Here is a 27265-nt window from a genome sequence, read left to right on the forward strand (position 1 = left end):
GCTATCAGTCACTAAAGGCCATTTTTCCATTATTCAATATTGGAGTTATTTATTCAACAGTTTAGCGATACGAACGTTGGCAGAAGATTGCAAATAAGGGGAATTGCAGTAAATTCGTTACAATATGTATGTATCTATTATAAACAAATTTTAAAGAATTAATGCGTAGAAAATTTGTTCTTAACCAAATGTAGAGCCAATGAGTTTAACTTTGACTATAAGGAGTCCGCCTTTGTTCAACGACTAATTTTCCCCTGCCTCATCCCTATTATATGAAAGAAGTCTTTAACATGTGCTTTTTTCACGTTGCGTACACGCCGGGCTCTAAACCGAAGTTTAAGTTTGACGTTTCTAACTATACAGCAAGTTACTTCAAAAGGGATTGCTTAATTTCCTATTACTATAAAGTTCCACATCGATTACAAGCATTTAAATGTGGGTGAAATTTATAAAATATCTTGATCCGTGCGTTGCTAAGTGGAAATTTTTGATATCATGTTGCATCGTCAACGAAGTCTGTATAATGGTCTAAGTTCCAGGGACCTAGCTTTTATGGAAGTTACTTAAAGCTTTATGGCCAAACTTCATCGGACTTTGAGCGAGTTTTCTTATTGTGATGATCCGTACGCCCCCAATCGGAATTTTTTGCCATCATATTCATTTATAATTTGACCTAGAGCTTTAAGTCAAAGCTTTAAGTATCTAGCTAACTGGGAAGTTACTTAACCCACCTAAGAGTTTTTCGATGAAGTGTCATTGTGAGTTATGAACTCCGTTTACAACTACACGAATTATTTGGTATCGGTTCAAAACATTGGATACATCAGTCTATTATGACATCGACGTCTTTTGCACCGGTTGTTTAAACAAGTCTAGGAACTGTCGGCTACTATAGATCTCATACACTTACAACATTTTGGAAGTGAAAAATTTAAGTTATTGTTGAGTTAAGGAAAAGCACCCAAAATTGGGTAAACAATGTAAGTACACAAAATCGTTCCTTCAGTCAAGAAAATTGATTATATTTATTTGAGTGGGATCTCTACTTGAGCGTGTTGAAGTTTGTGTGATCTCAGGCTTCGACAAACACCATCTCATATTGTTTATTCTACTTAATCCTCTTAATAAATAAATACCTTGATGGTAATCCGATATATTTTTAATGGTACTAGTCTAAGTAGGTATAGAGTACACTTCCTCGATGCTTTTTTGGTGTAGACCACTTATTTCGATTCCCTCAAATGAGTACAGAGCGGTATCGGAAAAACCTATGAAAGTTATCTGTAGCATCAATGATTAGCATAACGGAAACCCTAAAAACTACCACGACAGCAGCATTGCATGCCATTCTACACATCACGCCTGCAGACCTAATGGCCGAAAATATTGCGTTAGTCATTTCAACAAGGTATAAGGCCTCGGGACAGCTTAAGTGCAGGCCGTATGGCCATGGCAGTATAGTGCCACCTAAGATCAGAAAACGGAATATAAAATTCCCATGCCAGAACTTCTAAAGTGTTCTGGGGACCGTAATTGAGCCGAACGGTTGGCGCCAGGATAACAGAAAATACTCTTTAACGGAAGGGGTCGGGTTAGCTGGTTGCTGTGTCGATCCAAAAATAAGTAGATCCTGCAATACATTTCTAAGATCATGTAATAATCACAAAGTGGGTCTTTTAACTTTGCTACGAACATGCGATTTCAGCTTTATGTCAATTTCCGGAGTAAAAACTAAAACTAAAGCCCTAAACGAAGTTTTAACTGTGGCTATGCAAGCACTGACTTATATAAAGAGGGCCCAAATACAGATAAGAAATAAGTGGTACGACCGAGAATTAACAAACCTGCATAAAAGAAAAATAGAATCTTATAAAACTGCTCGAAATACTTGATTTTGGGACGAATATAACGTCATTAAGAAAATATATAAAAGAACCATAATTTATAAAAAAAAAGAAATACATGGAAGATAGAGTAAATCATAACAATGGCGATATGAAACGTATGTGGAAGTGTCTAAAAGACCTCGTCGAGCTTAATGATGTTAAAAAACATATCACTAAAATTGTAATTAACGGTGAATGCCTGGAAAATGAATATGATGTAGCTAATGCCCTAAATAACTTTTTTATACAAAGTATTGTTGAAATTAATGATAGCATCGAAGAAATTGTAAATGGGGATGAAATAAGCGCAAATCATAGTAATCCATTTGAAACATTTAAATTTACTGACATTGTATGGCGGCGACAAGCTTTTATCGGAGGGTGTCGTTAAAGATGCCATGACATATACTGCTAATTTCTACAAAGACATAATTAACGAATCCTTAAACAGTGGTATTGTACCTAGTTACTGGAAAATTTCAACAATAATACCTGTTGAAAAAGTAAAAAATACAATGAAACCTGAGGAACTACGTCCAATTAACACGTTACCTACAGATGAAAAAATTATGGAGACAGTGGTGAAGGATCAACATGTGGCATACTTAGAGAAGCACAATGTGATTATCCCAGAACAATCGGGATTCAGGAAGAGCCATTCTTGTGAAACAGCGTTGAATATGGTAATTGCAGATTGGAAAGAAGACATGGCGGACAAAAAATTTACGGTGTCTGTCTTCTTTGATTTAAAACGGGCTTTTGAAACTGTCGATAGATCTGAGCTATTGGACGTTATGTTTAAAATTGGTATAAGAGGAAAGGCGTTGGAATGGTTCCGGAGTTATTTGGGTGGCAGAAAACAGAGAACGATAATTGGAAAGGAGGTTTCATCAGTGGTGGATGTTAACACTGGTTTACCACAAGGCTCGGTCTTGGCGCCAATATTGTTTACATTGTATATCAATGATATCAAAAGATGCTTAAAATATTGCAAAATACGTCTATTTGCGGATGATGCATTGCTTATCATAAGTGAAAAATATGCAGAATGTGCCATGCTGAAAGTACAAGAAGACCTGGACTCGCTATATAAATGGTTATGCCTTAGAAAACTGAAATTAAATGTCGAAAAAACTAAGTTCATGATATTTTGTAAAAACACTAATATCATAAGCAACAATAATTTAAATAATATTACGCTGAAGGTAAAAAACATGGAAATCCAAAGAGTAGACAAAATTAAGTATTTAGGAGTTTTGATTGATGATAATCTAAATTTTGGAGAGCATGTAACTTATCTGGAAAGGAAAATTGCACAGAAAATAGGCTTCATGTATAGAACATGTAAACATATCAGTCAAAGTCATAAAATATTGGTATATCGTTCAATTATTGAACCACACTTTATTTATTGTCCTACTATTCTGCTATTAAGTAATGATATATATATTAAGAAACTTCAAATACAGCAAAACAAGGCAATGCGATTTATTTTAAAATGTCCTCCAAGAACGCCAAAAATTGTAATGCTCAATAGATTAAACTGGCTTAGTATTAAACAGTCAGTTAGTTATTTCACATTGAAATTTATACACCAACTTAGGTTAGGAATGTTACCGAATTACCTGAGTAGTAAAATACATTATAATCATGAAATCCACAATTATGGAACAAGAAATTGCAATAATATAAGACTGCCTAGAATAAGAACTGAGTTCGCCAAAAGATCTCTTGAATACTTAGGGTATAAAATGTATAATGAGTTACCTTCTGATTTGAAAGACTGTGAAAATATTAGTAAGTTCAAACAAAAATTTTTTTTATATTGTACGTCACTAAATGTGACATGAGTATTTATGTTTAATCTCTTATTTTAACCTAAACTAGGTCTTAAAGACCGTAATAATAAATAAATAAATAAAATAAAATATCTCTGGAGAGAGAAGACTTAAGGCCCACGATGGGCATACTAACTGGGCACTACCTTATGGCGTCATATGCTTATAAGTTAGCCGCATTAGAAACAGCAGGTGTAGGATGTGCTAGCTGTATGAAGAAGCATGTTCTGTGTTCGTGGCCTGCACTCGCCAGGGCAAAGCTCCAGCTATAAGGGGCGGCAGAGTAGCCAGATCTCGCGGCTGCAATTAAACTAGGTCCTAGAAAGCTTTTAGTATATTTCAAAAGGACGGAGTTATTCTATAATATAAGTTCTTGCACCTGATTGGGGTTCTTTCGTCTGGTTGTCAACGAATTCCGGTAACACTATGAACACATTCAGTCTATGTGAGGTCTTTATTGGCTGGCCAGTTTAACTTAACCTTTCTCTAACAGATTTTCCCTTAACGGCGCATGTACTCCTTTTTATTGACCCACTATATATATGCAGATTCGAATATCTACTTAAAATAAAAAATAGCCCATCCATTCTAAAATATTTAGAAATTTAGTTTAAAAATTGTTTACACTAAGCACAACATTGCAAAGTACGTATGCATATTCAGAGCTACAGAGGAGAGTAGTGTAATAGTGTGAGCAGTTAATCAACTGCCTTTCGTAGATTCGGGTAATGAATTGGTTTGTGTAGTGTGTTGTTTTCGTTTAAAATAATTTCTGCACTCATTTAGCGTCATTCACCTGTTCGACTAGGTACGAGCTCAATAAAAAACGAAAGAGGAGGGGCTAATTGGGGCCATGGAACTAGTTTTTAAGCGCAAGCCATGGTAAAAAAAAATATTTAAACTCAGCTTTTTTTAACATGGAAAACCATTCCAAAAATTATCGTTCAGATTTTTTAGAAAATTTTTAGGCCTCATTCTCCCGAAATCTGATATCAATCAGGTGCAAAATATACTTTCATTAGTAACCCATCATATTTCATATAAAATCACTTCGTTTATTGTATTTAAATTAAATTGTACAAAAATATCTACTTAAACATATAGTTAACACAAACAAAAAAGAATTGCATTACAACAACACAAAACTAACGTATTTGTACTTAATACTAATACAAACTAACATGACGAATAAATTCGATAAAACCAGCAAATGTCTCTTTACATATATGAATAATATCTGAACGCGCCACATGGAAATTTTCGCCGGGCAACTCCACTGTAAAGGACATAGGTATACCCAAATTTCCATAAGCATAATCATCTAAGCCACCCGAAGCCTCATATAGAATGCCAGCCGAAGTGCCAATTGTATACTGGGTGCCACGATATTTTGCAATTTGATTGGCAGCACGTTGCGCAACCGAGTGTAAGAGATTGCGTGTGGGTGCAGCGACGTTTCTAAACAGAAAGAATTTTTTTCAAGAGATTTATTAAGTTCTTATGTAAGTTATAAACCTCGAATAGCCGAATGGATAGAATAGGAACTTTCCAAATGAGTGCACATCCAAGCTAAGTTTCACACGATGACGATTATATTCCAAATAACGCGCTATGGCAGCAGTTTCCGATTCAGATATGGGACCAGTGCCGGAGTAAACCTCGGAGCAAAGCTAAATATTAATTTGAAAAAATTATGGTATTAAAAGATTGGTATAAAAAATTTGAGAAACGAAATTCAAAATATATTATGTGGGGATAGTGGTGGCAGTATCCAAATCGGACACTAACCGCTCTGTTAGTGCTATCTGCTGGCTATTCTGCGCCATCGTCTGGTACTACGTGACCATTTCTCTATATCTTTATTTATTTGCAGCTATATCTCTCCCCTAGCTGGGACTTTCTTCAACCACGCTGGAGAAGGTGGTGTGTGTACAGAAATTTTCCTATCAGATTCTCTTTGCCATGTGAATTACCCGCTTGAGGATACTCGTCCCTACACTCCTCGCTGTCAGCGACCTTTGCCAGCTTAAACATCTCTTTTACCTGTATTCCAAGAAGACCCAGCTCCATGCTTCACTATGGCGGCTTTACTCTGAATCTTCTTAGAAAGTCTGTTATACGTAGTCATAATCCTCTTCGGTATTGGAAGATATTTGATTCCTGCAGTACTTCTATAGAGGCTAAGTCTTTTGATTGTCCCAGTTTGTTCTCTACATGTTCCCGGAATTTAGCTGCAGGATTTCTAAAGATTAGTATGATAAGGGGGTAGTATGATAAGTCTGACGCATCGCGGTGGCGCGACTCCGTTCTCCCTATCTATCATCCGCTTTATTAACATAAGATATTGAATTGTTCATCTTGGTGGCACGACCACTTACCCGTCAAGGCAAGCTTTGCAGTCTAATATCAAAGATAGGGAGGTGTCTTTGCAGGTCCATTACTTACATTCTGACTTGCACCATTGTAATTCCAGTTATTCGGGAAATTACGATTGATATCCACGCCAGCGCAGGTACGACCAGCATAACGATGACGATTCTTGCGCCAAAAACGATCCTGCGAAATTTATTTGGAAAAATTGCTTTATTTTAGTATTGCAAGTCAATTTTATAAAGAATGCGATTAATATAATTTCATTACTCACAGTCGTGAAGGAGTATTCATAACCATCCGAATTAACTAGTGGTACCAAATAAATCTCGACATCTTCTAGAACTCGCCTAAAAGCGCGCAAATTATTTAGTAGCTCGTTTGCCAAATATAGCACCGTTAGTGGCGTAATCCATTCACGTCCATGTGCTGCTGCTTGTATGTAGGCAACACGACGAGCTTGTCCGCGACTATTCAATGAGATGGAGAGCGCTGCAATATGGCGACCCTCAAACGTGCGCCCCAATGATTCATAGCGACAATTTTTTGGATGGCGAGCAGCTAAAGCGCTCATGTAATTTAAAATCTATTTGAACGAAAATAAAAAGCAAGAAATAAGTTGTAATAATTTTGCTAAAATTATTATTACAAATAATAATGATTACTTATTGATTAATTTTTATCTCAGTGTTATGATTGCATGTGATTGCAGAATCATTTTTACTGATTAATTATTAATTTTAAAAACTTCTTTAAATAACTAGTAAATCATTTCATTTATTTGCATGATTAGTTACAGTTATCGACCTATTGATTTCAGGTATCAACTAGATGATTACTTAAAATGTTGATTAATCGCATTTTAAAGTACTCAGTTATTTGTTTATTTATATTTAAAAAAACCAAAATAATTGATTAATTAAAAGCAAAATTTGATTATTCAGAACTTTAAAAAAGTGATTAATCAGATTTCTCTCACCTTCCATACTTTACCTATTCACAGTCAACTTTATGTTCTAAATAAATATTTTTGTTTTATAATTTGTAGCTAGTTTTACAAAACAGCATCTGAGCTAGTCATATTCAATTTTGGTTAATGAGGGAATTAATTAATTGAACGATTGATTAGTCAACATACTCCATTAAACTTATAAAGGCACAGACCTAAAAGTAATTATAACCATTTGATTATTTTCAATATTTCTTTTAGAGTTTTTTAGTTATATGTCAAATAAGAATATAATTGAAGAGTTATTTTGACAATTTTAGTTATAGCTATATGAGATTTTAGTTATGTAGTTTATTAAGGCCCGGTTTTTCAGTACAAGTTCAACTCAGTTTGTCAGTTAAAGTACGCTTGAATTTATTCTGCAGTTTTTCAGTCCATTTTAACTGAAGTTTAAGCTGAGCTCATGCGGCCGATCTGGCATTGTTAAACTCTAGTTAACCTATCGTTGATTTGCGTTCATTCGAAATGGCGTCGAATATACCCAACAAGCATATACCCAATAGCACACTTATAAAATCTCAGGAGTTGTTTCGAAACAGTTGCTCAACTCAACAATCAACGATCAACGTACTCAGCAAAGAGGGATTTTTTTTATAAAGCGAAAATGCTATTACTTAAGTTGAAAAAATGATAGTTCGCTGCTTGTGGTTCTTTAACTGGACTCTAGTGTAAGATCCCAATACTACAGTATTTTTACGAAAATAAAATAAAATATATATAATTTATTTTCAGGTGTTTATTTCTCACAATAAATAGCTGTTGATTTGGTAGTACCACCTTGGAGGTTTTTTATTTTAACTTCACCCCAACTCGATATCCAATGTAGGATATCAACTGGAGAAACGTGTTGAATATTCATTTGAGAACTGTACATTTCTCAAAATCTCTCCAACTGGAGAAATTTTACAAAATTTCTCAAAGGTTGGATAGTGATTGGATAATGAAGTTGCATACCAATTCGAAAACTATCTGGTTTAAGAATAACTAGATAATGATGTCGGATATCACCTCCGGAACTAGATATTTGTTCCGTTGGAGAAATATCTTTTAAATGTTTGTTGGGTAAACAAAATTCCCCTGATGTCGTATCTACAAATTATCTAGATAATAAAAAACCGATGTTGCCGTAAAAAGAGCGTTTATTGATTGCCTTTTACTAGTTTCAATGACTTTAAATTATTTAGTTATGTAGTTGGTTAATCTAATTAATTAACTATCTCTTGTTTCAGGATTTCTAGCTATGCAGTTGATTAATAGAACTAGTTTTTTTTTAATTAGTTCCAATGATTTTCAAACTTTTATTTTGGTAGTTGATAAGCATAACTAAATGATTATATTTTTTTCTTGGGCGCTCATCTCAGATCGCTATTTAAAATGAACGAAATCGGACTACAACCACGCCCACTTTTTCGATATCGAAAATTTCGAAAAACCGAAAAAGTGCGATAATTCATTACCAAATACGGATACAACGATGAAACTTGGTCGATGCGTTGACCTTATGACGCAAAATAGAAAATTAGAAAAATTTTGGACCGCCCACTTTTAAAAGAAGGTAATTTAAAAGTTTTGCAAGCTGTAATTTGGCATTCGTTAAATATATCATGATGAAATTTGGTAGGCACGTTACTCCTATTACTATATGTGTGCAAAATGAAAATTTTTTTTTAAACTCAAATTTTAACAAAAAATTTAATATCTTTACAGCATAAAAGTAAATTATGTCAACATTCGACTCCAGTAATGATATGGTGCAACAAAATACAAAGATAAAAGAAAATTTCAAAATGGGCGTAACTCCGCCCTTTCTCATTTAATTCGTCGTTACCAATCCTTGTGAAATTTGGTAGGCGCATAGGTTCTATGACGGTAACTATTTTCTGTGAAAATAGACAAAATCGGTTGAAGCCACGCCCAGTTTTTATACACAGTCGACCGTCTGTCCTTCCGCTCGGCCGTTAACACGATAACTTGAGCAAAAGTCGATATATCTTAACTAAACTTAGTTCACGTATTTATCTGAAGCCACTTTATCTTGGTATAAAATATGGCCGAAATCCGACTATGGCCACGCCCACTTTTCCGATATCGAAAATTACGAAAAATGAAAAAAATTCCATAATTCTGTACCAAATATGAAAAAAGAGATGAAACATGGTAATTGGATTGATTTGCTGACGCAAAATATAACTTTAGAAGAAACTTTGTAAAATGGGTGTGACACCTACCATATTAAGTAGAAGAAAATGAAAAAGTTCTGCAGGGCGAAATCAAAAGCACTTGGAATCTTGGCAGGAATACTGTTCGTGGTATGACATATATAAATAAATTAGCGGTACCCTACAGAAGATGTTCTGGGTCACCCTGGTCCACATTTTGGTCGATATCTCGAAAACGCCTTCACATATACAACTAAGGGATATTGCCTTTTAAAACCCTCATTAATACTTTTAATTTGATACCCATATCGTACAAACACATTCTAGAGTCACCCCTGGTCCACCCTTATTGCGATATCTCGAAAAGGCGTCCACCTATAGAACTAAGGCCCACTACGTTTTAAATAATCATTAACACCTTTCATTTGATACACATGTCATACAAACACATTCCAGGGTTACCCTAGGTTCATTTTGCTAAATGGTGATTTTCCCTTATTTTGTCTCCAAAGCTTTCAGCTGAGTATGTAATGTTCGGTTACACCCGAACTTAGCCTTCCTTACTTGTTTTTCAATAAATTAAAATTTTAGTTTAGCGTTGTAATTGATTAACATAATTGAGTGATTATATATAATGGTTTAAAAAAATGTATAGTTGTGTAATTGATTTATGAAATTAATTCATAATGTTTGTAAATTGATTGATAATTTTTAAAATTTTTCAATGATTTTAAATTTTTTTGGTTATGATAATATGATTGATTGGTTGTTTTTGATTAGTTTCAATTCTCTTCAACCTTTCAGTTATTTATTTGATTTACATTTCGTGGAAGATTACTGTTTTTTAATTGCCTTCAAGCTTTCTATGATTACTTATCATTCTTTCCAATAGTTTTTAGGTTTTCCTATTGTGTAGTGATTCGTCGACTGAATTGATAATTTTTGATGTTTCCCAACGATTAACGAATTTTTAGTTATGGAAATGATTAATTATTTTTGAAATTTTCCAATTTTTTTTAATCTTCCCCTCAATCTATAAGATAAACTGATTATTTTTGATTAGTTTCAATGATTTTCATGTTTTTAGCGATGTATCTGATTTATATAACTTAATTATTCTTTTTTAGAATTTTTCAATTATTTTTAAATTGTATAGTTATGGAGTCGACCAAACTAATTGAATGATTAATTTTGCATCTTAGCAATTATTTTCAAATTTTCCAGTTATGTAGTTGATTAAAACAATTTAATGAATTATTTTGTAATTTTCTAGTTATGTAGTTGATAAATCCAATTAATTAATGGTTTCTGATTTGTTCGTTCAATTATTTTTAATCTCAACATAATTGAAAAATTTTTTATGTGTTCATATATGTAGCTCATTAATATAATTATATTATTATTATTGGATAGCTTTAATTGTTTTCATTATTTTTGTAATTATGTAATTAGCTCTTTGCGTCACAATTTTTTGTGTTAAATGACTACTATCTATAATTCTTGATAAGTCGAGGGTTTTTAAATGTATTTAGTTGAATGAGTTATTTCAAATTGAATTAAATTTAAATAATTTTTCTTAATTACTTTGTGGTTGTTGTTGTAGCAGTGCTTAATAATTTTTTATTTCTTAGTAATATAGCTAAATGATTGTTATTAATTATTATTGATTTTTGTTTAGATTTCTTGATCATACTGAAAAATTATAAAGTCCAAAAAATTTTTAATTTAACATATTTGAAAAATTTAAAATTATAATATGATTGATTGCAAACAATTGAAAATAATCATTAAGTTAAAAGTATTTATATAATTAAAAACAATGTTATGTGCCCCATTAATTTGAGTTGTCGGCTTATTCTTTATAATTTGAAGATTAGTAATCATTAAATGATTTCAATTATTTTAGTTATTTGATTATTTTCGTATGTTCCTGATTAATTTGGATTATTTGGTTACTCTTAATTTTGGAATTATTATTAATGACAAATATTTATGATTATTTTCTGTAGATGTTCCAAAATATAAATACTGTACATAATTAATTATACAATAAAATTACGAATAGAATAATAACGACATGGTACTTCGTTTCTTCATACCTCTGAGTAACGTGGAAAGTGTGAGAAAAAACCACGCGCCTGACGTCGCGGACGATTCAGCTCACACTCTGAGTTCAAACAATTCGTCAAGGTTTCATTGTAAGATGACCTGGAATAAAATTTTATATTTTTAATAAATTTGTTTGTATTTTAGTTGAATTTAGATGTTTTTACTTCTTTTTTTACTCACATTTCCTCCATTAATGCATTAGCCACAAATCGTGCATTCAATTGATTTAAGCGCGCCTCAAATGCACCCTGCAGCGTCGGTGCCACTGCCACAATGGACATATTTCGCGTAAGTAGCCAAAAGTCGAGTTCAGCGTAGTCGGTTTGTAGTTTCACAAGATATTTGAAGGCATCTTCATTATCATGGAATACTGTATATTTGTTGTAGCTTGAAAAAATAATTTAAAAAAAGTTTATAATTGAAAAATGTTTTTAAGAATTTATAACATCATATAAAAAGTCGCAATGCTTAACTTAGCTGCCATATATATGAAACTGACTAAAGAATCTTCTATATAAGAAAGATAATCATACACCTACGCAGAAACAAGTTGCTGAAAATAATACTGTAATTCACACATCAAAAATGCGTGAAAAAGTTCATTAACAAATGAAGGAATAGATGAAACAATAAACAATAAAAAATGCTGCTTTAACAGTAGCATGACATGTTTTCATAAATTTGTATTTTCCTCATCAAAAGCGGACCAACTTGATTATTATTAATTCAATATCAATATAATACGCAGCAATGATTGAAACCAAATAAAACATGAATAGAATATCTACCGGTAGTCGGCGATTACAATGTGGACTTTTGTATATTGAATCACGCAAATGCAAATTCAATGACACATGAATATATATTTTAAGTTTATTGTCTGGCAACTAATTTTAAATTGACTGTTTTTGTCTATGGTTAAAACGTTCAATGGGAAACATTTTAAAGACTGCAGTGAGATATTTGTTATCATTAACACCATCATCATCATGATAACTTCAATAAATTGAACACATAGATTTTTGTATTACATACACATAACCTTTGAATGGATCAATCTAATATGCTTTCAACATGTCCCTGTTTCAGTACCAAAGTGAGAAATCGGTTTTAGGTAGATCCACCTTTTACATATACTTTGGAGCAGGGTTTATTGCATTGCAAAATTATGCTACCCCCTAACTCATTTTGTTTTTTTGATTTTCCGACAGGGTGATGACAAATTTGTCTTCGTAGCAAACCGGTTTCTGTGCTGTGCCATCTTCAGTATCGATTTTCGTTCTGATCTGTTGTTGTCGTTTGTCTTGTATTTATAGTTCGTAGGTACATGAGCAGGTATTGTCAAAATGGATGTTTGTGTGTACATATGTGCTGTGTGTTCATTCAGAACCGATAGTGGTTTTTGCTGATCGATTCGTATGGCTGACTGAGGCAGGTAAAATTCAGTAATTCTAGTCGTTTGACCTTCTTTGTAGGTTTGTTGCTTCAGTGCGTTTATTTTTTTGTATTTATTTTCTTGTTGTGTGCTTGTCTCTTGTACCTGTGTGATTATTTTGTTTCTTGTCAACCAGTTTTAAAGGCTCAAATATTGTGTCAGAAATTATGTGTATCTGTTTGTTTATTATTATACTGTCGAATGTTTTTAGATTTCCATGTTTTCGAGTACGTTCAGACCTCGACCCTTTGCTTATATGTGAAGGACCCTGACTGTTTTATTTATGTTTGCTGGGTAACATTAACTAACAATTTCGATTATTCAGAAATAATTTTCAATTGAAGGCGTGCGGGTCGTGAAACTCATTCGAATATTGTAATTTGCGGTCATTTCACGATAAAAAAAAATATAAAGCTTTAAAAGTGGCACAGACCCTTAAAAATGCAATATTTAAAATAAAAAAAAATAAAAATCTTTGATGAAATGATATAGTTAGAGATATTGATTTAATTCATATAGTAGAACAATCGAGACATGTCAAAATACCAATCGACGTTTTACGTGTTGCAGGAACTCATCGTTGTACTCTTCTTATATATATGCCCTTTGGGCATGGCTTGTCCTGTAAGATGCCTATCAGCAGCAACTAGTTTAAAGTAGTTCGCCGCGTTCTTGAACTTTAAACGGTTTTGCTTCGCTTTGACGCTAATGTTTGGGCGCTATAGGGAGACAACCCGAGTTTAAGTATTTTCCTTTTAATATCCCTTCGATAACAATTCATCACGCAGTTAGGTTGGATCCGGTGGCCCAACTAAGTGGATACAGCCGACTTGAAAACATTTAGACCATCAAAATTTCCACAAGGGATGCATAAATTACATCCATACCGAGATATCTGGACCACCTCGTCATTGTTCGTGCAAACGACCACTTCCCATCAACATCCCACCAGAAGTGTCTCTTCACTTGGCTAGAGGTTAATCCAGCCCAGCAGTTACTTAGCTGACCCTAAGCCAATATTTTTTGCAAACTACACACTGCAAATAGCCAGCGATGTCTAAGTCCCAAGTGGCGTTCGACACCGGTTTGCAATAGATAATGCACCCATCGTTGGCAGCCAAATGATTTTCATCGAAATTGGCTCGATGCGATCGCAAGGATATTGAGATATTCGCGGAGTACACTTGACGGCATTTTATGGGAGCTGAGCGCCCTAATAGCCACCTGATTATTCAAGTAGATGAACGCAATGCACTGATGGCATCCCGTTCATCAAATCGGTGATTGGGTAGCCAAAACTTCCAGTTCGGCGCGACAGGATCTACTTCTTCTATGCCGACTCCGAATAGCAGATGAAAGGCGGATGAATTTGCATTATGAAGTTTTTTATTTCTCGAAGTGTGCGCCAAACGACTACCGAGAGGCTGCTCCGCTCAGAAAAACTTCTTTCTGATTGAAGAAAACTAGTTTCTGTATTTTTTATGTGCTTTGCCTCAGACTTTTACCAAGAACCTTATGTGTGGTAGTCAGTGAGCACTAGTACAACACTACCGTTCTTGGAATATTCGTCCCATTGGTAGGACAATCTTCAACCCAGCAGTTTTTCTAGAGCATTCCATGTCTTCACAGAACCTTCCCATGAGTCTATCTTATCCCTATTTTTAGCATTTGTAGGTCCTTAAGAGAAATGTTCGGTTCCGCTTAAAAACTTTGGTCGAGGGATATTTTTCAGGAAGCTCAAGCGAAAAACAATTAAAGTAGGTATTAGAAATAGTATACCCCGAAGCTAACGAAGTTTAAAATAATCTTACATAGGATCGCTTGTCGTAACAATCTACTAAAATGCGTAGAGCCAACACTTGAATGGCAACATAAATTCGTTTCCGAGGCAGTTCTGCTAGCAACAGCTAGCACCTGCTGGTTAAAACAAAAATAGCAATAACAATATTTGGGGGTAATCTTTGTTGTGCTGAACTCAATAGGGTGGCAGCCGATTGAGTATGCGCAATTCATCCAAACGGATATAAACAAATTACAAAAGTGATACATATATAGACTAGCACAACCAAAAATGCAACTGAAATTTCATTACCAAGCTCGTGTCTTAAGTCTTTCGTTATAAGCTACGCAGTTAGCGCCTATTTTTATACTCAGTTGAGCGGAGCTCACAGAGTATATTAAGTTTGATTGGATAACGGTTGGTTGTACAGGTATATAGGGATCGAGATAGATATAGACTTCCATATATCAAAATCATCAGGATCGAAAAAAAATTTGATTGAGCCATGTCCGTCCGTCCGTCCGTCCGTCCGTTAACACGATAACTTGAGTAAATTTTGAGATATCTTGATGAAATTTGGTATGTAGGTTCCTGAGCACTTATCTCACATCGCTATTTAAAATGAATGATATCGAACTATAACCACGCCCACTTTTTCGATATCGAAAATTTCGAAAAACCGAAAAAGTGCAATAATTCATTACCAAAGACAGCTAAGGTGATGAAACTTGGTAGGTGAGTTGAACTTATGAAGAAGAATAGAAAATTTGTAAAATTTTGGACAACGGGCGTGGCACCGCCCACTTTTAAAAAAAGGTAATTTAAAAGGTTTGCAAGCTGTAATTTGGCAGTCGTTGAAGATATCATGATGAAATTTGGCAGGAACGTTACTCCTATTACTGTATATACGCTTAATAAAAATTAGCAAAATCGGAGAAGAACCACGCCCACGTAAAAAAAAAAAAATTTTTTAAAGTAAAATTTAAACAAAAAATTTAATATCTTTACGGTATATAAATAAATTTTGTCAACATTCAACTCTAGTAATGATATGGTGCAACAAAATACAAAAAATAAAGAAAATTTCAAAATCCGCCATTTTTCATTTAGTTTGTCTAGGATACTTTTAATGCCATAAGTCGAACAAAAAATTCCCAATCCTTTTGAAATTTGGTAGGGGCATAGATTTTATGACGATAACTGCTTTCTGTGAAAATGGGCGAAATCGGTTGAAGCCACGCCCAGTTTTTATACACAGTCGTCCGTCTGTCCTTCCGCATGGCCGTTAACGCGATAACTTGAGCAAAAATCGACATATCTTTACTGAACTTAGTTCACGTACTTATCTGAACTCACTTTATCTTGGCAGGTATTACATATATAAATAAATTAGCGGTATCCAACGACTTCACATATACAGCTACCACCACTCCCTTTTAAAACTCTCATTATTACCTTTAATTTGATACCAATATGGTACAAACACATTCTAGAGTCACCCCTGGTCCACCTTTATGGCGATATCTCGAAAAGGCGTCCACCTATAGAAGTAAGCCCCACGCCCTTTTAAAATACTCATTAGTTAGTTGTATTCCTAGATAGAATTGAACATCTAGTTGACATTCGCAAAAGTTAAAACTAATACCATAACCATCCAGAAGCACAACTTATCGCTCCTAGTCGGAGCATAGTGCGGAGACCAACGCTCTCCAGCGACTTCTATCAGTCCCTAAACGTCTTATTTCATTCCAGGTGGCGGTGGAAGAGCTCTCATTGAGAATCGTACGCATCCAAGTTTGTCGAGGGCGCCCCCTGCGCCGGCTTCCCTGTGGGTTCCATTGGGAGGCCATTTTGGCAACGTTGTCATCTTCTCTGCGGAGAGTGTGACCGATCCAACCCCACTTACGTTTTTTAATTTCAGTGTAGATTGGGGTGTTGTTCGTGAGTGACAGTAGATCGGCGTTGCTTATTGTTCTTGGCCAGAAGATACGGCAGACTATTCTCAGACACTTGTTTATAAAAAAATACTCATTAACACCTTTCATTTGATACCCAGATCGTACAAACAAAGTCTAGAGTCACCCCTGGTCCATCTTTAAGGCGATATCTCGAAAAGGCGACCACCTATAGAGCAAAGGCCCACTCCCTTTTAAAAATACTCATTAACACCTTTCATTTGATACCCATGTCGTACAAACAAAGTCTAGAGTCACCCCTGGTCCACCTTTGTGGCGATATCTCGAAAAGGTGACCACATATACAACTACCACCACTCCTTTTAAAACCCTCATTAATACCTTTAATTTGATACCCATATCGTACAAACACATTCTAGAATCACCCCTGGTCCACCTTTATGGCGATATTTCGAAACGGTGTCCACCAATAGAACTAAGACCCACTCCCTTTTAAAATACTAATTAACACCTTTCATTTGATACCCATATTGTACAAACGCATTCTAGAGTCAACTCTGTCCACCTTTATGGCGATATCTCGAAAAGGCGTCCACCTATACAACTACCACCACTCTCTTTTAAAACCCTCATTAATACCTTTCTTTTGATACCCATATTGAACAAACAAATTCTAGGGTCACCCCTGGTCCACCTTTATGGAGATATCTCGAAACGGCGTCCACCTATGGAATTCTAGAGTCAACCTGATCCACCTTTATGGCGATATCCCTAAATGGCGTCCACCTATAGAACTATGGCCCACTCCCTCATAAAATACTCTTTAATGCCTTTCATTTGATACACATGTCATACAAACACATTCCAGGGTTTCCCTCGATTCATTTTCTACATGGCTATTTTCCCTTATGTTGTCACCATAGCTCTCAACTGAGTATGTAATGTTCGGTTACACCCAAACTTAACCTTCCTTACTTGTTATACGCAGAGTGCTTTGCACACAGAGTATATTAAATATGACTGGGTAACGGTTGGTTGTACAGGTATAAAGGAATCGAGCTAGATATAGACTTCCATATATCAAAATCATCAGTATCGAAAAAAAATTTTATTGAGTCATGTCCGTCCGTCCGTCTGTCTATCCGTTAACACGATAACTAGAGTAAATATTGAGATATCTTCACCAAATTTGGTACACGAGCTTATCTGGACCCAGAATAGATTGGTATTGAAAATAAGTGAAATCGGATGATAACCACGCCCAATTTTTATATATTGTAACGAATTTACTGGAATTTCTCTTATTTGCAGCCTTCTACAACGTTCGAATCACTAAACTGTTGAATAAATAACTCCACTATTCAATAATGCAAACTGGCCTTTATTCAAGTACTTCACAATAACACTTATACTTCGAAACTGATAGCTTGCTTAAATCAAACCGATTGTCGTGCCTCTACTGTTGCTGCTTTTTATACTCTTCGATTTCCTCGTTCCATACTTCTAGGCGTTTCCAGAATTTGCTTAGTTACTGCTATAAAATTATAACTACAGATGCACTTGTATGGCTTCTCATATCCGCGTGTATATGTGAGTGACACTTCTACAGATAATTGCCTACTTTTGGGAGCATCTCAGATAAGATATATGCATGTGTTTGTGCGTCTCTTCTCCGCTGCGTGTACGTATATATGTCTAGGCATGATGATTGATTCATTTATGTAGATACAAGTAACTGCCTGCTTTATTGTTGTGATGGCTTCATTTACTTAGCATCAGAATAGTGATATGAATATCACTTAGTGTCACTAATATTCGTCACAATATATAACATTTTGGAAAACACAAAAAACCTTATTATTTAGTAAATAATACACCTAGAGTGTTGAAGTTTAACGTATGGACTGAAATTTGAAAAAAAAATTTAAAATGGGCGTGGCACCGTCCACTTGGGATAAAATCAATTTTACAAATATTATTAATCATAAATGGTGTGATGGTAGCGTGCTCCGCCTACCACACCGGATGCCCTGGGTTCAAACCCCGGGCAAAGCCACATCAAAATTTTTAGAAATAAGGTTTTTCAATTAGAAGAAAATTTTTCTAAGCGGGGTCACCCTCGGCAGTGTTTGGCAAGCGCTCCGGGTGTATTTCTGCATTGAAAGGCTCTCAGTGAAAACTCATCTGCCTTGCAGATGCCGTTCGGAGTCGGCATAAAATCATGTAGGTCCCATCCGGCCAATTTGTAAAGAAAATCAAGAGGAGCACGACGCAAATTGGAAGAGAAGCTCGGCCTTAGATCTCTTCGGAGGTTATCGCGCCTTACATTCCTTATTAAATCAAAAATCGTTAAACCTATCGTAACAAAATTCAGCAAAGAGGTTGCCTTTACTGTAAGAAATGCGTTGAAGAAAAATTTACGAAATCAGTTAAGAGCCACGCCCGCTTTTATATACAAGTTTTTTAAAAGGGTCGTGGGCGAATAAAATAAGCTATATATTTGCAACAAAGTGCTTTATATCAACGGTATTTCATTTCCCAAGTGTATTTATAACATTAAATAGGAAAAACTTAAAATTTTAAAAAATGGGCGCTGCACCGCCTCTTTTATGACTAAGCAATTTTCTATATTTCGGGAGCCATAAGTCGAAGAAAAATTAGCGGATTGTAATAAAATTTGGTACACAAATTTTCCCAATAGCAGAAAATATTCTAAAAAAAATGGACGGGGTCGGTTAAAGACCACGGCAACTTAGATATAAAACAAATTTAAAAGAGTCGTAGACTAGAATAATAAGATATAACTTAGCAAAAAATTGTTTTGAACCAATGATATTTCACTTATCAAGTTTTAGTGTAAGGGGAAATGGTGAGAAATTTTTTTTAAACGGGCGGTGCCACGTGTTATGTAGAAAAGTAATTTATCTGAAATGAAATGTACAATTAAAGCTCACGCTGAGTATATAATGTTCGGTGACACCCGAACTTAGACACCTTTACTTGTTTTCTATAATTTGATTATAAAAAACTTTCGATAATATAATAACTCATAGTAAAATAAATGAAGAAAAGAACTTAAATCGACGTGCTTGTATTAATTATACGGTCAAGGTCATGTCGGCAGGCAAAAAAAATTGCAAATAGTATCAATTGAAGAACTGAAAAGCGTAATTAGAAAGGGCAATAAAAGCTTAATAATGTGAAATAACAGTTAAGTGTAATTTAATTAAAGCTTATAAAACTTTCATTAACAACTATTTCAATGCCTTTTTATAATAATCATAGCTTTTTCATCTGCTAGCCAACACTACTTACCCGTGATATCCATCTAAATTTGAAGCACTCGCCGCCAATATTGCAAACAATGCCAGCATTACAACGTTTAATGCATTTTGCCACATTTTGTTTATTTTTCAATTTATTTGCACGACAGTACTTATAATTCTATGGCACTTGAAGCAGGAACTTTGAATTATTTGCGATTTATTTTTAGAATTTATTTACCAGCACTTTGAGTTCTCATAATCGTAGTTTTTTTATTTTATACACAACTTAAATAAATAAATAAGCAATTACTATTGTTAGGGGAAAAAAGCATTTGCAATTATTATTTTGCATTTATTGTACAAATTAGCACTCTCACTGTCGCAGTCTACACAACACGTGTGCCTCATTCAAGAGGAAGCACATCATCATGCTTACAATGAAATAAGATTGCGAATCTCGTGCGCATGCGCCACTTGTGCGGGAAATATGCAGAGAACTACATTTGTATATGTGTTTGTTGGCAAATATCACATTTGTATGCAAAAGTTGTAAGAAATTTTAATTCCATTTTAATTTTTTTACCTCATTTGTGCAGTATTTGTTCATATTTTTATATTATATTTGAGTTCATGAATAATTGCGACATTAAACTGCATAAGAGATGTATATTTCCTTTTATAAGAATACTTAGGCTGCCTTAACATCAACCCCCCACTCCCCCACCCATTCTTCAACTCACTCCCTATTCTTTACTCTATATTTCTTGTTTCTCGTCCCATCGCTACTTGTTTTCCTCTCACCATTCTTCGACGTAACGATCTAACCATGCAGTGGAACATATTTCGCTTTTCGCACCACTGCTGCGAAAATCATAAAGTTCCCGGGAGGTTCGAAACAGCTGGTACGATAGGAATATTGCGCCGACTCGAAAAATAAAAACGCTGTATACAAGTTACACGGGCGCCTAAACGTGCGGCGTATGGCATCATTTTAACGAAAAAGAAAGAGAGACGCCTTCTTAAAGGAAGTAAATGTGATGTCAAATTTCGTGAGTGCAAAGTACTTTCGATACTGGCTGATAGGTATGATGCCCGAAAATGCTCCTCGGAACATGCCATAGATAACGTAAAGTTTTAAAACTGGCAAGACTAATGCAGTAATGATAATGGTGGCCTGGTAAACGACGGCGAGAGTACTTTTTCTCTAATACCAAAATCCAAAGATATCGAATATATGGGAAAGAGAATGGCCTATAGTTTGTTAAAAATAACAAATTGGCGGCAAACAACGGACGAGACGCCAAGTTGTTAAAGAGCATACCTGAGACTGGTACCTGCCCAGTGTGCAAGAAAATTGCTCACAAACACTGAGTACAGCAAACTCGTAGGGCGATCAATGCACTAGAACAAAGTGTAGACCACTTTGAAGGGTACTGTCTTTAGATCTCGTAAGAAGTCTCCCGGTCAACGTAGAAATATCTGGTTAAAGCTCAGGCTTAGATGAATACTGGTATCAACAGATGCAAGAATTGCAGAGTTCTTTTCAAACATTATAAAGGGAGCAGAGGTGACCGCAAGCCAATTCAAAGCGTTCGCTGGCGCATTTTTCTCGATGAAAGGAAAAGTTAACCATCTTAAAATTAACTACCAGAAATTAAGCGCCTATAATACCTGTTCTACCATGCAGGGATTGCCATATAAAAACACCATCCTATGTAAAACTCTACGCTCTTGCTTAAAAACAATCGCCACATTCGCCCAACAACATCTCTAGCTATACCTCGGCATAAGAAGATGCTGATCAACAGCATAGTGAAGATATAAACATTGTGTACCGTGCATTCGAGAAATATGTGATCGGCAGTCTCATCCTAATATCGCAGAATAAGCATAAGCTACCAGACCGTACTGGGTTTTCTCCTGATGTTTGGATATGAAAAAACCAAGCATCCTTCTCAAGCTAAACAAATCTGCGGTGTGAGTACCTACGAGTGAGATCATACATCATTGCGCTATTGCGCCGATGCTCCGAAGACGGTGTATACCAACGAGTTCCCCCTAAAGTACCTGTCATGATGAGGGGGAGGAGAAGTCCATTCATCACTTTCTCAGCCGTTGTCCAGTATGTACATCATACATATCTGGGTGCACGATTTTCTACAATCTGGCAGAGGTTGGGAAACTAGATCTTTCGCTCCTATTTAAGTTCATCAGAGAAAGTAAGTGGTTCATCAAGGACTACTAGAAAGTAATCTGGTTGCCGGTAGTGCCCCCACCCGGTACTTACAATGGACAAAAATGTATCTGAGTGTAAGTGTGGCAAACTCTCTTAACCTAACCTTATGCACCAGGCAATATGCTGTATCAATCCATGAGGCTTTTTAGTATGCAGTGACTGATGAGGATACCTATAAAACGCTGAACTTCAATTGGCTGCTGCAGTTCTGTGTTTTCAGTCCAGTATTGTTTTCTCAGACTTTCCTACTCCTTCCTGAGCTCTTCTATTATGGTGTATGACCCTATCGCCGAAATGGACTCAGGGCGTATTGGCTTTTCGATCGATGCCTTTCTGGCCATTCACCCTTTTGTAACCCGGGGGTCAGGGTAAAATTATCGTGGTCGCAACCCGTAAACACCTCAGCCTATTCACGCACACGAGAGCTCTTTTAGATCTTTCTAAATTATATTATTCGAGTATCTGCGTTGCAGGTTCGTCTGTGTACAGAGATTCCTGGTAGTAACTTCCGCCTGAAAATGTGCAAAAATTTTTCCAGTGGTATGGACCTACTTGTGCGTAGATCCCTGCTCCGATGCCCTTTGGTGTCTTTGAGCCATCGGTGTACCATATGAGAGTGAGATTTTTTCTCTTAATCTTTCAATATTCTGCGACTGTATTACTGCCAAAGACATTTTTATCTATGATCACCAGCGTTCGTCTAGCCTCGTGCTTAATTACCTTATGTAGCGGCATTAGATCAACCGCACATCTATCGCCACAGTAAAGCATGCGCAATTGGCTTCCGTAATGCAAATACACGCGATTGGTTCTCATAATGGCCGCCCGCTTAAATTCACATACCCACAACGTGACCCAAAATTTCTTCACATCAACGATGTCTGCTCGAACTCATCTGCAGCTTACAATAGACTTTCGGCGCATATCTACTCTTAAGCGAATCGCCCTAGCTCCGAACTGACGCAATAACAGCCGGTCCTAGTTCTCATGCTGCCCCACGCGATGCTTTCAACTATCAGTTTCAACACTGTTATGTCCTACGAACGGGCAATAGCCCCCCTCAGGCGCAAATGGTTCTGAGATAAACGCTGCCTTTGGTTGATTAATTTAAATGCATATTGCTCATAGTCCTTGATACAAGTGTGCATCTCAACTGTCCCGCTCTGCATCCGACTAACATCAGTTGTCTTTCATTTTATCTGCAGGGTAGTGCAAACCATCACCTACCACATCTGCGACCTAGGTTTTTCGAAGTTAAGGGCCAGATTTTGTATGACGCCGTGACACTTTGCCTTGTAGTCACTCACTTTCACATTCACCACCATAACATACCGAAAATTTCACAAAGTGGCTCATGTTTACTGTCACTCGCTGTAGTGGGTGAATACTCACACCAGAAATGATGACTCGTTGCATTCTAAATAATGCGACCTTAAAATACAAAAAATTTATGAAAATCGCTTAGGCCATTTGCGTGGCGCACGAAGGCACGAACACTATCACACAAGTTTATAAATATTGACTAGCATAATTTTGAGATATTTTAACTTTCGAAAAAAGAAATTTAAGTCTTATCACTCATGTCTTTCTTATATTAATTAACACACTCACTGGTTTTCTTTTTTTATTTCCTATTCAAAGGACATATATGGTATCTTTTTATGAACTTTATTTTGCAGTTTTTATTTTTTATTCATTAAAAAATTATTATTTTTTATAAACACACTTTAATATGGCTTAAAACTCTTAACAGTTGTATAATACTACCAAAATATCCAACAAAATAATGAAAAACAACCGTTAAATCTTATGTTACCGCGTATTGTTCAGAACTACCACGTCCGCAATGTTTTCGATTATACCGCAGACTGATGCCAACATTCCGTCTTCGCTTAGGAAGAAGACGAGCGAGCTAGAGCGGGCACAATGAGAAATAGAAATAAATTATTTACAAAAACCAAAAATGGTTTGGAATAATATAATTAAATTAATGAAGCTAAAGTTGAAACTCAACTCAATTAATTTTCGTTCGAAATTCTTGTATCGATGCAACAACAAAAACATATTAAAACAAAAATCAAATTCAAATTTATTCATAATGGGCCGCTACTTATACTTACATAATGGTTGCTGCTTTTTTTTTCATTTTATAGTCAACATATCAAATGTCTAAAGAAAAAGTGAGTGTCAAGGTCAAATGTGCCGCAAGTCAGCAGCTATAGGGTTTATTATTTATACCATAAGAGAATTTTGTTTTTTGTATAAAAGGTTGCTATTGGTAAAATTCATTATTATTTTTATATTTTTATTTTCTAATTTAATTAAACTATTAATTTCAGTAATGGACCATTCAACCGCTTAGCCGCTCAAATGATAGGCACGCATGCGCACTCGAAAAGTTGCTGTCGCCCAGCGAAGCTTTTGCTAAGCAGTTGTTTGTATATTTATGTATAATTATTAACTCAGTGATACTGTTACAAATTAAGCTGTGTAATTCAATTGTTTTGTGTACTTAAATTGTTTTCCGCATAATTGAATTTATTAATATTGCATATATTTGTAATTTTTATTCTAACTCATTTATTTAAGCTACAAGATTTACTACGACATTTGACACGTGAAGCTTGAAATATTTGCTTAAAGACTCTATTTCGAAACGGCTTTGACATTCGAATACCTAAAAGTAGCCACTCATGCTGCTGTTTTATGAAGGCGCGGCTGAATGGCCGCTTCACGCATGCTTCGAACTTGCGTGCCAGTGGTCACACTTGAGTTAATGACATTGTTAGTCGTGTTAGGGGATTTTATAATCACCTGTCGAAAAACTTATAGAAATCGAGGTGAGCAGCAAGAATTGTTTTCGGATATATGTAGATCCGGTTTGTTCTTTAATCTAGCAAAGTGAGGTTCTTTCTACTACCTCGGGATTAATTCAATATTTCGTTTCGTTTCCCATCCTTTCCTTTTCTTTCTCTTCCATTTCTTTCCTTTCCTTTCACATCTCTTCTTTCCTTTCTTTTTTCTTTCCCTTACTTTCTCTTCCTTTCTGATCCTTTCCTTTCCCTTCCATTCCATTTCACATAGTCACTACACCTACCCACAAGAATAGAGTTTCGCAGGGGGCTTACTAGACACAGATGCCGTTATTTTCTCAACTAACCGACTTATCGAAGAATTATGCTAAGAATGATTGTAAAGGTAAAAAAATTGGGCAAATACATGTCACAGTTTTAATGGTACTTGTTCCACCTGCAAAACGATCGACTGGAAGTAATACTGCCACGCGGGAATAACAACAATACCGCTAACACCAACACTTTGTGTCTACATAATTTTTAGCACATCAGCCCACCCCTTGACGTAGGTTTCTAAATAGCATGACCTTAACCCTTGAAAAATTCTCCGAGAATTGAAATGAACCGATATCCAAGTTCTTCTTATTCTGACAAAGGCTGAACGTTCAAGCAAAAGCCTGCATAATTCCACTCCATTATCCTCCATGTAGCTGCACCAGGAATGGAGCTAGAAGGGTCTCATTATCCTGCAAGAGATATTGCCTTTTCTCAGCTGAGGTGGAGAGCAGACCATATATGCAAAGTGGAACTCTCAATGCTCTACAATATGCAATAGCTAACACAACAGAACTAATAGAGAAACTTGAGACCGTAGAGCTAACAAAGAACAGCAAATTGGTATTTTTTGACATAAAAGATTTATATCCATCACTACCACTATCGGAGACTTTGGACATAGTTAGCTCAACAATAGTTCATAATACAAAAAACAAAGTTAAAAGTATGCAAATCACAAATACGCTAAGAACCACTTTACGTCAAAACTATTTTCAATTCAACAATAAAATATATAGACAAACAAACGGGCTTGGAATGGGAAGCCCCACATCAGCAATTCTTATGGAAGTGTTCATTCAAAATCTGGAAGAAAAGTACATACAGGAGCTGAAGTCCAAATTAGGCGTGTCATTTTATGCTAGAAACGTGGATGACATAATATGCGTTTTAACTACTAATAACGAAGAGCTTGTACTGGAGTACCTCAACAAGCAGCACGGAAATATAAAATGTACAATGGAAACCGAAAAAGACGGAGGAATCAACTATCTAGAGCTCACGATAAATATTGATAAGGAAGCCAAAATATTTAACTATGACATATATAGAAAGCCAACGGCCACCGACACAATAATACACAATACCTCAAATCACCCCCAACAGCATAAAAATGCAGCATTAAGGCACTTGGTACATAGACTTGAAAGAACACCTCTTACAAAAGAGGCATATAAGAGAGAACTTGAGGTCATATATAATATCGCTGCAAACAACGGTTATAAAAAAGCACTAGTAGATAAGCTCAGAAGGACAAATGGAGAAGCAAAAAGAAATAATGAAAAGGAAAATAATAGCCTGACAACTATGACATATACTGGAAAAGCAACATATAAATTGGCAAACTTCTTTAAAAAATACAACATTAACACAGCATTCAAAACATCGAACAATCTAGGACGAAAACTAAGAACAGAGGATCCGTTAACAAGCCACGGTGTACACAAGCTTACCTGCGGATGCCAACATAGTTACATAGGACAAACAGGACGGCAAATAAGAACGACATTCAGAGAACATATTAGAGATTACAACAAAAAAATACGGAATCCAAACATTATACCCGAGTCTAACTTCGCGAATCACATGGCCGAGAGTGAATGTTCCTCAGCAAACATCAATAAAACAGATAGGGTTCTTTACATACAAGCAAAAGGCAAACGTCTCAACGTACTCGAAAACATGGAAATCTACAAACAGAAAACATTCGACGGTAGAATAATAAATGAACAGATTAACAAAACTTCTGACACAATATTCGAGCATTTAAAACTTGTTTACAAGAAACAAAGTAATCACACAGGTACAACAGACAAACACACAACAACAAATAAATACAAAACAATTAACACACCAAAACAACAAACCCACAAAGAAGGTCAAACGACTAAAATTACGGATTTTTACCCGCCCCAGTCAGCCACACAAATCGATCCGTAAAAACCACCCTCGATTCTGAATGAACACACAGCACATACACATAACTAAATATACACAAGCATCAATTTTGACAATACCTGCTCATGTACCTACGAACTGTAAATACAGGACAAACGACAACAACAGATCAGAACGAAAATCGACACTGATGGTGGCACAGCACCGAAACCGGCTTGTCTCAAACCCTATAAC

The 27265-nt window shown here is 35.6% G+C and overlaps 1 protein-coding gene across 14 annotated transcripts; it reads right to left on the bottom strand.

The window, feature by feature from the left end:
• Positions 1-4758: 4758 nt before the first annotated feature.
• LOC137253718 (carboxypeptidase B) lies at positions 4759-24150 on the bottom strand. 14 transcript variants are annotated; one of them, XM_067791118.1, is made up of 9 exons: positions 24125-24150; positions 23821-23916; positions 19818-20053; positions 11552-11758; positions 11362-11470; positions 6369-6680; positions 6170-6280; positions 5240-5394; positions 4759-5182 (listed from the first exon to the last, which is right to left on the bottom strand). In XM_067791118.1, the coding sequence occupies exons 3-9, from the start codon at positions 19901-19903 to the stop codon at positions 4891-4893; spliced, it is 1272 nt and encodes a 423-aa protein (XP_067647219.1). In that variant the 5' UTR covers positions 19904-20053; positions 23821-23916; positions 24125-24150; the 3' UTR covers positions 4759-4890. The 14 variants fall into 14 exon arrangements, with proteins under 14 accessions (XP_067647219.1, XP_067647213.1, XP_067647214.1 ...); XM_067791112.1 differs by lacking the exon at positions 24125-24150 and having other exon boundaries at positions 23772-23888; XM_067791113.1 differs by lacking the exon at positions 24125-24150 and having other exon boundaries at positions 19818-20077; positions 23772-23888.
• Between the last annotated feature and the right edge of the window lie 3115 nt (positions 24151-27265).

This window comes from Eurosta solidaginis, chromosome 5 (assembly GCF_040869045.1).
Source record: "Eurosta solidaginis isolate ZX-2024a chromosome 5, ASM4086904v1, whole genome shotgun sequence".
NCBI classification, from domain to species: Eukaryota; Metazoa; Arthropoda; class Insecta; order Diptera; family Tephritidae; genus Eurosta; species Eurosta solidaginis.